This window comes from Phoxinus phoxinus (assembly GCF_949152265.1).
Source record: "Phoxinus phoxinus genome assembly, chromosome: 12".
NCBI classification, from domain to species: Eukaryota; Metazoa; Chordata; class Actinopteri; order Cypriniformes; family Leuciscidae; genus Phoxinus; species Phoxinus phoxinus.
The window spans coordinates 5722217-5738919 of NC_136887.1; the positions used below are offsets into that span (position 1 = coordinate 5722217).

Here is a 16703-nt window from a genome sequence, read left to right on the forward strand (position 1 = left end):
TTCAACATTGATAATAGTCATAAATGTTTCTTGATCATGAAATCATATTAGAATGATTTCTGAAGGATCATGTGACATGAAGACTGGAGTAATGATGCTGAAAATTCTGCTTTGATCACAGGTATAAATTACATTTAACTATTTAAGTTATTAAATATATTAAGTTAAGTTTTTTTTTTTTTATCAAATAAATGCAGCCTTGGTGAGCAGAAGAGAATTTTCGTCATTTATTTATGTGCCAAACGACGGTAATTTTCTTCAAATGCCACTCACTGATAGTTCCGGGTAAGCTGATCCACAGCAGCTTTTTGTTTTTTTTGGACATCAAAAAACCAAAACATTTATTAGAATCTAATTGGACATCACAAAAACAAAACAAAACAGCAAAAATTAAACATAATCTAAAAACATTTTGGTGCCTTCCTCTTTCGCTGGCAAGGCGAAGCTTCAGTGACGACCGTTCTGCATAATTAGTTTTTTCTTTTGCCCTGGGAGCTAGTGGTTGGGCAGGGGCATCTCCATCTTCCGTTTCTGTTAAACGAATTCTCTTTGCAACCACAAGAGGTCTTTGTATAGGTTTTTCAGAACTGGTGGTGGTGGTGCTGCAGCAGCTGAAGAAAAGGACAGCTCGTCCTCAGACTCCTCAGTCTGCACTGCCACATCCTACTCCTCATTCAAGCATTTTCGGTTATGCTGCAAGCTCTTTTGTAGTGCAATTTCGGTGTAGTCCCGTGCCTCAAAGGCCTCTCTTAAATTGCTGTCAGCCTCATCAAAGGCCTCGGACTTTTATTTTTGCTATGGCACATTTGGCGCCGAACAGACAGCATTTGGCGTTCTGTTAACTGCCTTCCCACAAATGTGTTCACACTTGTCCTTATGATTGAAAATGACGGTGCTCCTGGAAGGCCACACATTTTCCAGGACTCCTGGAATGATTCCAGAAGGCAGCCCAATAGGGCCCACCTCTTGAATAAAATAAAATAAACTTGAAGAACCAGGGAGCTTTGGGTGAAGCTCCAGCATTCTCTGGAAGAACTTGTACTCATTCGGGTACAAGGCGATTTGTGCCTGACCAAATGTTGAGGCCGTTTAGTGGTCATCGACCTTGATTAGGCACTGTCCCTTTTTATTTCTGAGTGGATTCGCCATTGCCTCGACAGTCACATTTTGGCAAATAATACACCAAGCCAGGAGGCCAAACACCTTTACGCTGTTGTCTAGGATTGGGTGAGCCTTCAGATGTTCAAGCTCTTGAGGACGAGCATTTTAAGCCCTTTCCAGGAAAGTTTGAACGGGCTGTTCCTTTGCAGACCAGTTGAACATGAGACCAGAAGATTAACTTCAGTTTCATTCCTAATTTTGTGTAATTTCTTTACATGTTGCCTAATGGCCATGTAAGACACTTTGCACAGGGGGCATTTGAAATATTTGTCGAAATTGTTCTATGCTTGCAGGTCGGTGACTCCATTTTCAACCTCTGAGCGATCCACAGCAGCTTTGAACGCTCTGTTGTTATGTTATGCTCAGTGTAACACAGTACGCTCTGTTGTTATGTGTCGTCATCACTGTCCCGCGTTCTCATTGGTTTGCTGGCCTATGGGGGATTTAATGCGCAGGGAAAGCTGTCCCCGGATCGCTCACCCAAGAGAGAAAAATGTCCCGTTGCTGCTAGATCTCGATCACGAAAGTCACATTGTATTTCATACAAAACTAAATAGACTAAATCAAGTGGGAAAAAAGTGATAACTGAAACCTTTTTCATTTCTCCATTAAGAATATTTATTGTTAACGAAAACTTATAAACTGTTAAAGGTAGACGTAACTATCTGAGACTGTTAATCGTAGTATATGCGTTTGTTAAAGTCATCAGTTTGCATTATTTCAACATATTTTTAAAGAATACTTATGTTTTATTAGCCTATAGGTTAGTCCTACTTAGATTTATTCTAAATATATTTTACTTAAATTGAATTTATAATAGGATTCTAAAATGTATTTTTTTGTTTATTTTTAGCTCAATAAAAAAAAACACTTCTTGCCTACATTTAAATTGAAACCTGCCATGATATTTCTTATTTGTAGTCTCTGATTTAGATGCGTGTCCACAGCCGATGTACCGTTTTAAAGCTGAAGCATGTCGTTTCTGCGACATTAGTGCCACCAATAGCAGAATTACAAAAATACAGCATATTTTGTCCCCTTCGCGCCTGACTCAAATCAAACACAACTCAACTGCTTTTACGGGTGCTTGTGAAGGCATCAACAGGTAAATGTGGGCTACATTCAATTAAAGGTCAAATGTATTAATATATTATATAAAACTTTAGCTGGTTTGCTATGTGTCATGAGTAAGCAATTAAGCAGCGAACACGAACCCCATCCAATGTATCTGCACCAGGTGCATGTTTGACATAAAGCTCACCCAGCATACCCGGTTAAAAAAAGTCACCGCTCACCACTGATATATAGTCACCACAAAGATATGAAATAACGGCTTATTAATGGTGGAGTCACAGGATCACAGGTATGAATCTGACAGGGTGCGTTCTGTGAAACGGTGTCGCTGTCGGCTGTTCCACTTTCACACAGGTGGCCTCCTTCCTGAAACCATGCTTTGTCCAAAATCTTCATCTCACTGTCCTGAAACGTGCGGTCCTTGTCCTTTAGATGCAGATGCACTGCTGTGTGTGTCCCGAGGGCTTTGGCCTTCTGTGTGTTGACATGCGCTCACCGTGGTGGTTTGTTTGCTGGTGTATCGTCCTCATCTCACTGCTGCATGTATGATGTTACTCGGTTTGCTCTTCAGGTTTATGAGTGCTTTAGCCCGTTTGAAGTGTATGTTGTGTTTGTTGAAGGTCCTGGATACTTTCTTAAATATTTAGCTTTACTGGCATCTGTGGTTCAATGAAGAACCTTTCAAAAACAATGGAAACTTTCCATTCCACAAAAGATGGTATAAAAAGTAGGGCTGTCGAACGATGAAAATATTTAATCGCGATTAATTGCATTAATGTCATAGTTAACTAATTAATCACACATTTTTATCTATTCTAAATGTCTCTTGATTTCTTTTTGTCCCATTATTTTTTTACTTTAAAAAATAATAATTTTAATGCTCGTATCAACATGGAAAAGTGGATCGGCTTGCTTTGTGCAAATGTTTTTTATTGAAAACAAACTTGGCATATACTGTGTTCAATTTCACTCTACCATTCTCACTTGGAGCAAATAATCTCTCACTCAATGTAACACTGTCCATCAATAAAATGGTGAAAGAAATACTGACGAGGTAACGTTACTGATATTGACAAGTGGGCGTAGAAACGCATCAGCTGTGTGTGCTTGACCATCAAGTGGCATTTCAGACTGGACGTGCTGCAATGATAGCTCAGTTCACACACAGATCACGTTGGTCTTGTCAATTGAACCATTTGGCAACTTTTAAAAAGTAAACTTTCCATTCAGAATCTTATTGGCATCCATTTCAGCGTCTCGCGCTCATCATTCATCCACTCAAAACGTAACGTTACAATCGCACACCGGACATGAAGCGCAGCTCCTCGTATTTAAAATTCGAACACATTATTCTCTATGAGTGTGCACACATCGACAGCGCCATTCGGCGTTTTTATTGCTGGCCATTAGGGGTGTGCAAAGCAGCCGCTATTTGTATCTGTATTTGTATTTGTTGAGGGGGGAAAAGTATTTGTATTTGTATTCGAGTAAAATTCAAAATAGGCGTAAAAATCGTAATCATAAAAAAAAAAAAAATTGCGTTACACTTCTAATTTACGTTATGTGTAAGTATTCTTTAATTATATCCATTATAATAATTATGGATATGCAATATTGGTTGATGTTTTTCCATAAATCCAGCAATGAAACAAGGAATGTCATTGAAAAGAAAATAACATAACAGCCATTACCTCATCCATGGTTAAACCAACAACTAATAAAATACCATTGAGAACATTATGAAGCCTACAGCCTACATCTTGCTGTCTGCAAAAGACAGAGTAACTTACGTACCATATAACTCCCACACGTGCGTACAATTCGACAAAACTACCCAAACATTTTTAAACTTTTTAACCAAACGTTAACGTTACTCTGTCAACAGCCTATTGTCTATATTACCGCGCTAAACAGCTGACGTTACGTAAACAGAGCGAACATGAGAGCACCCGACTGCAGACGTCAATAATGCCGCGTAATGGAATAATCTCCCGATCGCTTCTCGAAAGTTATAAACTGCCTCAGGAACCCAGTTAAGGTACAAACATCTATTCAACAAAAATAGTGATGGAGTTGAGTGTTTTTTCGCTCAGCCGAGCGCTCTCTGTTGCTGTGTGGAGCAGCCTGTGTCCGTCACTCACTCACTCATCCGGGCGTCGTGCACTGCGGTCTCATGAGGAAACGTAGCTTTTTGAAATAAAGTTTTTTTTTGTTCCCGAATACAAATATTTTTTAAAGTATTTGTTTGAAATAAGTATTTGTAAAAAACACGTTATTTGTGCCTTTCCGAATACCGTATTCGGGTTCGGCTCCACCCCTACTGGCCATAAACCTTTTTTTTATAGCGGAAAATATTTATTTAGCATTTTAAACTGTTCTTCACAGTAAGAAAAAATGGTTCTTTTAAATAAATATTTCACCCAAAAATGAAAATTCTGTCATAATTTACTCTCCCTCAAGTTGTTCCAAACCTGTATGAGTTTCTTTCTTCTGCTGAACACAAAAGAAGATATTCTGAAGAATATCGGTAACCAGACAGTTGATGGACCCCATTGACTTCCATGGTAATAAAAAAAAATACTATTGAAGTCACTGGGGTCCAAAAACTGTCTGGTTACCAACAGAAATTTGGTCACTGCAAGTTTTTTTGGGGGGAAACCACATTTTTTTTAATTCAATTATTATGTGATTAAAGATTTTTTTTAAATCAGTATCTACAGTATAGTTTTTTTTAAATGTTGCCATATATTTTAGGAAGGTTTTTTTATTTATTTTGGGGTCCATGGTTTAAAAATCCCTGTACTAAAACATTCTACTATTACCTGGATAACAGAATCTTCAAAGACATTCCCATGGCTTTTAGAGGTCTCACGATACACTGCCATAAGACCATTTTAGTTTATATTAAAGCCTCTTCCACAAGCATACATCATGTTGACTGTAAATGAATTAAACTGAACTGAGAGTTCCCTACCGTAGCGTATAGGTAAAAAAATAATAATAATGAAATGCTGAGAACCCATTTCTCAAGTTCATTCTCCCATCAGAGCGCTAGAGAGTGCATGTAAATGCACATTACAAACCATAATTCTTAATTTCTAAGACATTGTCAAGTCACAGAGAAAGCAGCGCGATCCCGGCCCCGAGCAAACACACGTGCAGCCGCTCATATATTATGAACTGGACACATTGTTCAGATGGGGACGAGACGTGCCGAGCATCACATCGATTCGTTCGGCGCGCTCCTGTGATGCCTGTCGTGTCTCTTCTTTGGGCGTCTTGCTCTTCGGGTCATAAAGTGCTTTTTTTTTTCAGCCATTTGCACAGCGTTTTTCTGAAAAGTCATTTAATGTGGTGCGGAGCGGTACGATGACAGCTGCATGCTGGGAGAGCAGACACAGGGCTTTTCACGCCACCTGGGCCGGGCAGAGCAACTGAGCCGTGCAAAGCCTGAATAGAGGAAGTCCAAGGAGAAGTTCAAGCAATCTGCAGTATAGAGGAGTTGCCAAAAACTGTTGACTTTGTTGCATCCGTGCCTGTGTTCAGCGCCTGAGATAAGGCTTTTGAGGGGCGACTGCGACCATGAATGAACGCATTTGCATAATCCGCAGTGAATTACTCTGGATATCATCTTTTAAAATCAGCATTTTTTAAAATTCATGTTTATATCTGCGGGGAAAAAAACACTGCCACGATGTACAGTTGGTCTTTTCAACAACTGTGACAACAATATTATTTCGAAAGTTAATCACAACACACTAATGCATTTGCAAATAAGGATTTTGTCTTCTTTATAATGACATGCTTAAGCTGTATTTGCTGGCGCTCATGGCTATTTATTATGTGTTCTGGTCTGTGTACAGGAACTAAGTTAATCCTTTTAGCAAACCCAATACAAACCAATTTAGACCTGTCAGTCACCGCCGGTCAATGTCAATTTGGTATATAAAAAAAAAAACAGGGGTGCTATTCTACATAATGACCAAGTGCAAATAGCCTGCCTTGATATCAGAGGCTATTCATGATAACTCCACCCACCAATGCTTGGGTAAGCCAGAGGAAACCAGAGGTGTAAAGAGTAAACCATACTTCAGTGCAGCAAAAATGTCTCCTTCACAAGTTACAAGTCACCAATTCCAATACAGCTTGAGTAAAAATCTGAGAGTTTTAACATACTGAATGTAGGATTAAAGATGCTTTAGCCCTCAACACCTGAGAGACATGCCAGTGAAAAACAAGAAACAGTTGATGATTTTTTTCTAAAATTGAGATAAAGCTGAACACCTCAATATTGCAAGGCTTAATCAAGGTCGACTCAACAGCCTCATTAACTTCTACAAAAAACTGAAGTCTCAGTTACGCTTAAGTGCTCAAAAAGAGATTAAAGTCGCCCTGTGGTGAAAATCAAGCTTTTAATGTTGTTTATATGTCTATGTGGTGTTTTTAATATGCTTTAAGACAAACCATGTGTAAATTCATAAGTAGACAGCATTTTCTCCTTAAAAGGTCTATTTATTTTTTGTATAAATTTGATTCAGCAATATTAAATCATTTTTTGACTTGATTAAAGTTAATTTAGATGATACGATTTCTGGGTTATCAATTTTTTTGTGTATTATGAGTGCTGCATGATGCAGATGTGTCACAGCTGTTACTATATGTGTATTTGACCACCGCTGGAATGCTGTATCGACCAATAATCATGCAGGACCGATGCTATCTGTTTTATATTCAACTCAGGTTGCATTGCAGATGTTTTTTGCGAATATGTTTTGCACTTTGCACAGTTGTTTTTAAACTGCTGTTGGACAACCTAGAGATCTAATCCAAAATGACAAAGTCACATTAATTCTCTTTGTGTATATACATAACACTTCATTTGTGTAAAATTGATTATGCACTCTGAATGTATTTTATGTGGCAGCATGTCAACACCCATGAAGCTTCTGGAGTGTGAGCTAACACAAAAATGATTGTTTTCCTGCCAGGATTTTCCATTCTTCAAGCCATAATGGAGGCAGCAGTGGCAAACAACTGGCAAGTTACGGCGCGCTCGGTGGGCAGCATTACCGACCCCCAAGAGTTTCGGCGCATCATTGAGGAAATGGACAGGAGACAGGAGAAGCGCTTCCTCATCGACTGTGAAGTGGACAGAATCAATGTCATCTTGGAGCAGGTAAAGTCCTTTCTGTTTCATGCTCGGTCTGGCTGGTTTGACGTCTCGTCCCTACCCACAAACCCCTGCATCCGAAGACTCTAGTCTTCTGTATAGATCTAGTCCCTGATTGATTAATATTCCTGAAGTCCATCACTCCACCCGTGTCTTTTTCACATGGATGACCTGTCAGATCTGTGGCTAAGCGGATATTTAAGCACAACTGTGCCGTTCTCAAACAGATCTGCGCGGCTTTGATGTGTGTCTGTGAAGGGTAATCAGCCCCTGAATGGGAATGTCCTCGTTAGCGCTAATTTAAATGTATTAGCTCCAGTAGCACAATACCTCATCATTGAATTTCTTTGTTTCGCTTGCTTTTATGAATCTGTTCTGCCACTAAATTTAATCCATAATATATATTTAGCTTTCATTTACCATGGGCAGCATAATTCAGTTTTCTTTACTCCGGCAAATTGCACAATTTATGTTGTCATTGCTCTATTTTGTTTTTGAAAAAGACCAAAATGGCTACTATAAATCAATAGAGTGCAACAGTAACTACCCACTTTTTCAGCAGCCAGGGTTCGGAAAGTATTTTTCCCATTCATTTTCTCCATAGGGATTTCTGACAATCTTTCAATAGAGCTCTAAGCCTCAAACCAAACCAGCTGGTTTTGAGATGAATCGCAACACTGCAACATACACTGCCCTGTCAAAAACAAAAGTCACTGTTTGGAGTTAAACATGCAAATGCTTAAGAGTCTATCATTATTGCAGTGATTATTATGTTTATAGCATGTTATATGTTTGTCAACAGTTCTAACCCTAAATGATGGAGTGTGTAGCTTTTCATTTCTTAAACAACCATGTAGGAAGACATTTTCCAGAGCTTAAATTCATTGAGAGTCTTTGGGATGTGCTGGAGGAGACTTTACAGAGTGCTGGACTCTTGCACTGACAATACAAGATCTTAAACCAAAATGTGTTGCATCTATTAATGGAAATAAATGTTATTTCAAGATTTTTTGGCAATGCAAGAGTCGCTTTTTTTTGGCCAGGCAGTGCCAGTGAACATGTGTTTTATGTTTTATACATATTGATCTATTTAGAATTTATCATTAATAATAATAAGTGTAAAATAGCATCTAAGTATAGTGCAAAATATACTTTTATAAAGTAATAAAATATGTTAAAAAGTATGAAAACAAAGTTCACGGGCATCATTTGTAAAAAGTGTATACACACAGATGTGATCTTAGAGTGTGTGTACGCTAAATCCACGTCAGCTTTCATATTCATAGAGCGTTGACGTGTAAAGTGATTTGCAGTGTGTGAGCAGACGTACACACACTTTTCCTCATGGCTGAGAGTCGGAGAATTCTCGCCGCTCGTCGTTCTCAAGTAAGCACTGGACATTGACTGGAGCTCTTTTATATGTTAATGATATTAATTAGGTGGCGTTTACAAAACGGAGATCTGAAACCATTCAGCTACGCACAATTTCAAGCTCATTTGCGATTTATAGATTTCACATCTGGATGAGAGGCAGACACATATTTTTTTTTCTGCGTATGTTCGTTCTCTGAATCACACGTACGCATATTTGAGAAATGTAGGGCAGTTTCTATTCAGCCCCAACATGTTTATATCATTTTGGGGAGTCATAAAGGTAAAGACATTTGGCTTGTTGTCAGCAATTGTGGGGTTTAAGATTGTTGTTTCCATTGTAATAATTACTATTCTGATTGGTGTTTCTCTCTTCATGATTGTGCTGTTGTTCACTGGGATCACACTGGGCCACATTCATAAAACATGAACCGTGCGAATTTATATTTCCTTATGTACATCCTTCGTAAAAACATTCTTACATATATTTTCATGTCGAATTGAATGAGACAATTTATATAATTATATATACGTAGCTATCCCACTGTCCCACTGTGGCATCAACATAAAGAATACCATTTCTCTCCTCATGGTAGCTAATTTTTCCATTGAGGAAATGATTGGAAAGCTATTGTTGCGCTCTGTTGCCAGCAAGTCACATCAGCCTGGTTTCCTCGACAAAAACCTAATAGGATTTCTTTCAGTTGCTTTTTATTGCAGAAAGATGCAATCCACAGCAACACACAACAATATCTCAGACTGTATGATGGCAAATCCAAATTTTGCAACTTTCATTACTGTTTTGTATGCATATATTATTTATAATTCAAATGCATTTTGTGTTATTGACCAAATTGCTGTTGATAGCGGAGAAGGTTATGTTTGAATCATGCCTGAAAAATACCTCATCCCTGCAGCACTTTATGATCTACATTTATTCAAGATTTGTCCTCCAAAACGTAATCTGTCTTTACAAAGAGCCAATGAAATGCTGTGCTTTACCTCGTCTGTGCCTCCATCTACCTCTCCGAAATATTGCCGCTGATTTAAGGGTGCAAACGTGTAGGCAGGAGAGGAATTAGGGAAATTACAGTGGGAATCCCGTGTTATTGCCCCCTGGAGCGCACATGTTTTTAATCCCTGTTCCGACCTCTGCATGTATTGGCTAAACTGGATCTAATTGAACTAATCTCCCCGGCCCAGCTGACACTGATAGCCGAGATAAGTTTCTGGACTGCGGTTCTTCAGAGACCAGGAACGAGAGCTGATCCCAGACAGGAGAACCGCGCTATAGACTTCTGCTCGCCGTAATCCATCTGAATTTTGTGATCTCGAGCTGTTCGGCACAGACTGGGAATGGGAGCCGGCCTCCAGAGGGTTTCAACAGCTGAGTTAAGCTTCGCGAAGAGCAATGGTGACAGCTTTTACTGCCCTGCTATACTGAGTATGTCAACCCATCGCAATAATTTATAAGCAGTGCCCTTGCAGTGGGAGCACGGAGGGGCTTGTGCCTTTTCAAGAGGAAAACTAGCTTGTGATCTGGGGTTTACACTCAGGATGTGTCATTTTACCACGTGGGAGCGTGACGGCCTGTCATGAGGCAGTGCTACATCTCATGTGTCAATCTACTGTATGTGTGAATATGGTAAACAGTGCTACAAAGAGCCAATATCTGCTTTGGAAAGGATTTGATGCAATTCCCAGGAGGATTTGTGTCTCTCTGTTATGATTGCATATGAATGCACACATTCTGTGATGAGTCTCAGAGGGGCATTGGCGGGGCATTGGCTCTACCTGCGCTTTCTGTGCTAACGTTTGCGTAAAGTCATCAATCTGTCCATCATAATCTGGGGGTTATGGTGGGATGCATAAATGACATCTGGGACTAACTGTAAGATACAATATGCAGCACTTACCAGAGAGCCAGGATGTGACGGGAGCGTGGGAGGAAAAATATTAAAATGCATTGAGAGCCAATGCTTCACTGAAGCCTTGCTAGATCTGCCACCATGGAGCATAAAGAATAGGTCTCTTCTCAGGATGGAGTTGCTCCTTTGAATTCATCCAGTCCTTGAATTTTGTGGCGATATGCCTGGCTAAAATTATTTTGGAAGGCCAAGCGGGAAATAAGTATATAAATATTTAAAAAATCCATCAAGTAAATCTGAATATGTAAACCAATCGTTATAATTACATGTTTTACATAATTACAGACCAGCATGGCAGGACTGGATGGGACGGGAAGCGGCAGGTCAGGACATTACAGGAGGACACCATTTACCGGGCAACAATTGACAACAAACTGACCCAGGACAGAGGACACAGGGAGATTTAGGGACTGTTTACACAACACCGTTTTCAACCAAGAACGTAAAACTTTTTATGTGTTTTGGCCGTTCGTTTACACGACAACGCCGTTTTGGGTGCCTGAAAACGGGTTTCAGAGTGCAAGTTTTTGAAAACGGTCTCAGTGTAAACAACAAAAACGTGAATACGAAGACGAAATGCACATGCATATTACGTGTTAGTCTATAGCGTTTCATCGCCATCTAATGGCCTGGCAGCAGAATACGGCGTTTTTAGTCGTTTTTGTGGATCGATGTGAATGGGGATCGTTTTTGACAATGGTGTCGTCTGGACGTCGGCTGAAGACGCATCTTTTTCGGCAGCACTTGATCCAGTAATACTAACACTTTCTCTTTTATTCTATTTAAAAAAATAAAATAAATGTACGTGTTCTGCGTTAGATTAAACTGAGAAGGGTCATAGCACTTGCATTTGTTGTCCTACTGTTAGTTTAACAGCTTCTATTGTTCTCATTTGTAAGTCGCTTTGTTTGGATAAAAGCATCTGCTAAATGAATAAATGTAAATGTATGTGGAAAACTCAAAGGAAAAACGTATCCACTTTAAGCATATCGTTATCGTGTAAACATACCCTTAGTCTGTCACTTATTATTCCTAATGTACTCATAGCTCTCCTCAATTTCAGTTTGCTTTATAGTAAAGATCCTATAATCATTTATTAAATCAATAATTTTGAATGAAAAGCTTTATCTGGTAGATAAACAAACCAGCCTAACCCAGAATACTATCCAGCTACTTTTAATTCATAAATTCTGGTAGTATAACTCCGTTTTAGTCTGACTTGTAATAGATCACACATTAAAATTAAAATTAAAGATAGGCATCATTATCCATGACCCATTTTATTCATTTAAAACATAATTTCTGCCTACCTTGTTTTACAAAGAAATGTTTCAGGGTTGAATGTTGAATGAAGGTCAGTGTATAAATGGCTAATAACAGACTTATGAACAGGGATAGTTCATCCGAAAATGAAACATTTCTCATCATTTTATCGCCCTCATGTCATGACAGAAGTCGTTTTTGAGTAAACTGCCCCATTAGACCCGCAACAGAAGCAGGCTGAAAAAGTAAGACTCAAAATAAAACAAAGCTCGAGTCATCTGAGGTAAATCCTAAAGACTGAGGCCTTAAAATCTCTTAAAAGCTCACAGGCTCTGGAGAGCGTTTAACGTGTCACTTTAACAATCTAATGGGATTAGGGGGTTTGAGTTGTACTGCAGGAGGCAAACAGAGTGAGACGGAAAGAAACAGGATTCAGGAACAGGCAATAGTCAAACACAGTAAAGAGGGTAATCCAAAATCTTAATTAAAATACACTAACAGTAATCCACACACTCTTTGTGTTTCTACTTTTGATAGTCAAATGTGCTCGAATTGCGGCTGCTGAATTACGAATCAGCCATGTTTTTTTATTCAGGCTTCAACCACAGGGATCCCAAACTGAAAAATATAACATAGAACATCATATACATTGAATTTAGACAAGATTGAAACAAAGACAGCTGTGCATAATACACATTAAGAGAGGAATGAATGATCCTGTGGTGCCTCCGCAGGTGCAGCAAAAGTAAAGAGAAAACGCACATGAAACCTATTTAATACCTCTATTGTTTTCCTAATCAGTAATGCTTTTAGATGGAAAGCAATGGAGACTTTCCTACCAAGACAATATCTAATCTCATATAAGAAATAATCTCATGTGTTTTCTCCAGAGCTCAACAAGGCCTCAAACTGTGCTCTAATACACAAAGATATCAAAGTCTGCAATCAAAAGTCAGTGATTTTTATATGAGCTCGCACAATTTCTCGTCATATACTTCCAAGATATTTTTAGATGTATTTACACAGACTGTTTGATGCAGCTCAGAGATGTCATGAATGCATTTACACTGCAGCTACAATTCTATAAATAATGTTATGAGATTAATGTCTTAAATAAAAAAAAACATATATATAAATATGAAATGATGACGAAAATATGAAATTAATTATACTTCAAATGTGAAACTTACTGTCTTAATGAGTCAGTCATTGATTCGTCAATTCAACAGATTCAATCAAAATGGCTGATTGTTTTAGGAATGAAGCAAGTGACTGTCTTTGTGAATGGATCATTGAATCATTGACTCACCCAATTCATTCAAAAACACTGAATCATTCAGGAACGAAACATCACTGTGTTGATCAGAGATGGAACTGTTCTTCTATGTAGAACTCATTTCGTTGCCAGAATAAAGTAAAACAATATTGTGTCTAAAAATGTGCGTCACTTAATTTAAAAAAAAGGGACAATCTTAAAAGGAGGACACATTAGCATCTTACTTAAGACTGCGCCGTTGGGCGGACATGGTACTGCAAACCCAGACTGTCTGACCCAGTGCTGGAGGGGTGTTAGGAAGATTGTCTCCCTTAGTTGCAAGGTTTGAACATTAAGGGCCCTATCATACAACTGGAGCAATGCAGTGCCAGGCACGGCGCAAGTGTGTTTTGCTAGCTTCAGCCCGACGCAGTTATCATTTTCACGTCCTGCGCCACATTGTTTAAATAGCAAATGCATTTGCGCCCATCTGCTCTCCCATGGGCTGCTGATCTGAAACCGAGGTGTGTTTGGGCGCATTGTTGGCGGGATGCTATTTTGAGGAACTGAAATAGACTGCACCATTGACCAACTGAAACCTGGTTTAAAGTCAATCGCGCAGTATAATTTTTTATTATTTAAAGGGCGCATTAGTAATATTTTTGATTTGATTTGATTTACTTTATTAATCTCCAGGGGGAAATGTATATGTCACAGCAGTACAAAAACACAATGAATAAATAAACAGCAACAACAACAAACAACATACACACAGCAACAAGTCTTGTTCTCAAGTATCCTTTTTTCGAAGCATTATGATTATACGAACAGGATAAAAAATAAAAAATAAAATTTGATGAGCCTATAGGCGGGTGCACAAAGCGCGTACACTCTGCTTATTACACACACAGGGATGCACAGTGACAGTAGCACACAAACATGCCAATTATTAAAAATAAAAGGATTGCAAAGTAAAATATTATGTATGTATTATATCATGTAAATAGCGAATCCGCCATGGTGCGAGCACAACTGTCTTTTAAAGTGAGTGAGAGGATAAGACTCTGATTGGTTTATTGCACGTTACACTCAAAAAACACCCATTACTCATTACTCAGAATTATGGACAACACTTTTAATCACGCGCCGCGTGTGCTGACCATGTTTCCCGGCGTTAAACTAGCAAAAGTGGATCTGGACACACCCTAAGTGCACTTGCGCCCTGCGCTTTAGACCATGCGCTCTGATCGTTAAATATGGCCCTGGGGGTTTTAAGTGTGACCCGTTTAACAGGTGCCTTGGGAAATCAAACTCTCTTTACTTAAACTCCCCCTGTAGTCAATCATTTTGTTGTTTAAAACTCATATTAAAGTTTTTTTTTTTATGTATCACTCTCTACAACGTTGGACACATAATGGTAATTAATATGATTAGCCTTTTGCTTGACTATGTTATCAAACAGCTAATAATGTGTTGGTAATGTTACACAACCATGTTTTAGGCAGCTGCCTTCTAAAAATAAGCGCCATTAGAAACGCTTTGAACAACACAACGTCAGTGGAGAAAGACATATGGTTCATCATAACATCGTATATACATCATTTACATAATTCATAAATGTACCTGATTTTTCCTATCAACGGAAAAATATACTGGGATAACCTGGCTTCTCTCGAGACTCCCCTGCTAGTGTGGTGTTAATGATAAAGCCCGCCGGCACGTTGATCTGATTGGTTACAAGGTAGTTTGTGACATCAGAAACACCAGCGATTTTAAACCGTGTTTTTGAGACTGTCTTTGGTTCACTGCAGTTTTAAGGAGAAAATACTCAGCAATGCTGTTGATTTATGAATTTGCACATGGTTTGTCTTAAAGCAATATTAAAAACACCACATATATATATAAACAACATTAAAACTAGATTTTTTACCACAGGGGGACTTTAAAATGTTATTGTACTGAAAATGTTAATTTCCTGTCATTTCTTGGAATATCTGTGTCATTATTAGCAGAACAAAATGTACTCATGTGGAAATCCAATTGTTGAATCAATAATTCAAGAAGGTCCAGAATGTTAAGCTCTTGATTCTAACTTGTACTTGGCCTCATGAAAAAGTAACATAGTTCTTGTAAATGTTTAACCATAGCATTTGTTACAATAAAGATGTAATTACAGATACGACCACTGAAGGCTCATGCTTAGGCCAATGTTAACCTTTTTTTATTTACAGCATTTGTTATGAAAAATAGCAAGCTACACATTTAGAAACTATAGCTACAACATGCTACAATTATAATATAAATTATTTGTGAAAAATCAAATCTCTTAACAGATTATCTTTTATAAATTCTAGGTAGTCCAAATCTACCCCAATAAATACAATAGAACGTGATCAATTCTAGTCGTCATGGGTTTTAAAAGCTTAATGTTGGTGCAGGATGATGTTTTTCTCCTCTTTTCATCAGTTTTTCTAGTGGCTGTTCTAGATCATGTTTGAAAGCGGTAAATTCTCAAAATAATTAAAATGGGTTGCACATCAGCGTCGCGTCGCGATATGAACGGCTCGCGCAAACCTTGTCACGCTTTTGAAGTGCGCTTTGTGGCTTTGGAGTCACTTATGCACAATTAAACAATTGGGCTTCAGTCATATTGCACAGATAATTGATCCGTACAGTTCATACAACTTATAAAAGCTCAGAGTGCACGATGTATATAATTAATGAATAGCCTGATTCTATGTTTCTTGTGGGCGGTCCGAGTACCGGCAACATGTGAGAAGTGCCGGTACATAAGAAAAAGTGAGGGTCCACTACAGATTAAACAGTAGTGCTGGGACTGCATACCGGTGCGTATTGGCTGACTTTGGTCCGATGTTCACCCTAGTGATGTTGCTCCGGACACCATTCGCCGGGTCATCTCTCAGGTCAAAGGGGGGTGGCGAGATGATCACAGAGCCAGAGAGCAGGATTGATTTTTTTTTTTAGCTCAGGATCTCACTCTTCAACCTTTAACAGGAAAACATTGATACGGAGAGATTCTGAGAATGAAACGTTTTCACAGCTTTTTCGAAGCATATGTCTCAGATGAAAAGCCAGGTTGCTGTTGAAAAGTGTCGGTCCACTTGATCCTTTGAAGATGCGTGTTCTTCTTATTATATATTTCCTCAGTTTGTTTAAACTATCAATAATTATGACCTCTGAGGGCTTTCCACCGAGAAACTATAGTTAATAACCCTAGAGTTTTGCCAATTCCTTCTTTACTCCCATCAAACCTGGGAAGTCATCACCTGACTTTCTTATATGAAACCTGAATCTTTTTTTCTACAGAGCTCATACAACATCCATCCATCCATCCATCCATCCATCCATCCATCCATCCATCCATCCATCCATCCATCCATCCATCCATCCATCCATCCATCCATCCATCCATCCATCCATCCATCCATCCATCCATCCATCCATCCATCACACTTGAGTG

The 16703-nt window shown here is 38.7% G+C and overlaps 1 protein-coding gene across 5 annotated transcripts in view; it reads left to right on the top strand.

Annotated features, from left to right (window-relative positions):
- gria3b (glutamate receptor, ionotropic, AMPA 3b) overlaps positions 1-16703 on the top strand; it is a 170133-nt gene that overhangs the window by 69130 nt on the left and 84300 nt on the right. For all 5 annotated transcript variants that reach the window (XR_013799696.1, XM_079630206.1, XM_079630207.1 and 2 more), the window contains exon 4: positions 7224-7411. Coding sequence is in view for 4 of the 5 variants with exons in the window: in XM_079630206.1 (XP_079486332.1) it covers positions 7224-7411 (188 nt within the window). In the remaining variant the exon portion in view is untranslated. The remainder of the gene's footprint in view (positions 1-7223; positions 7412-16703) is intronic.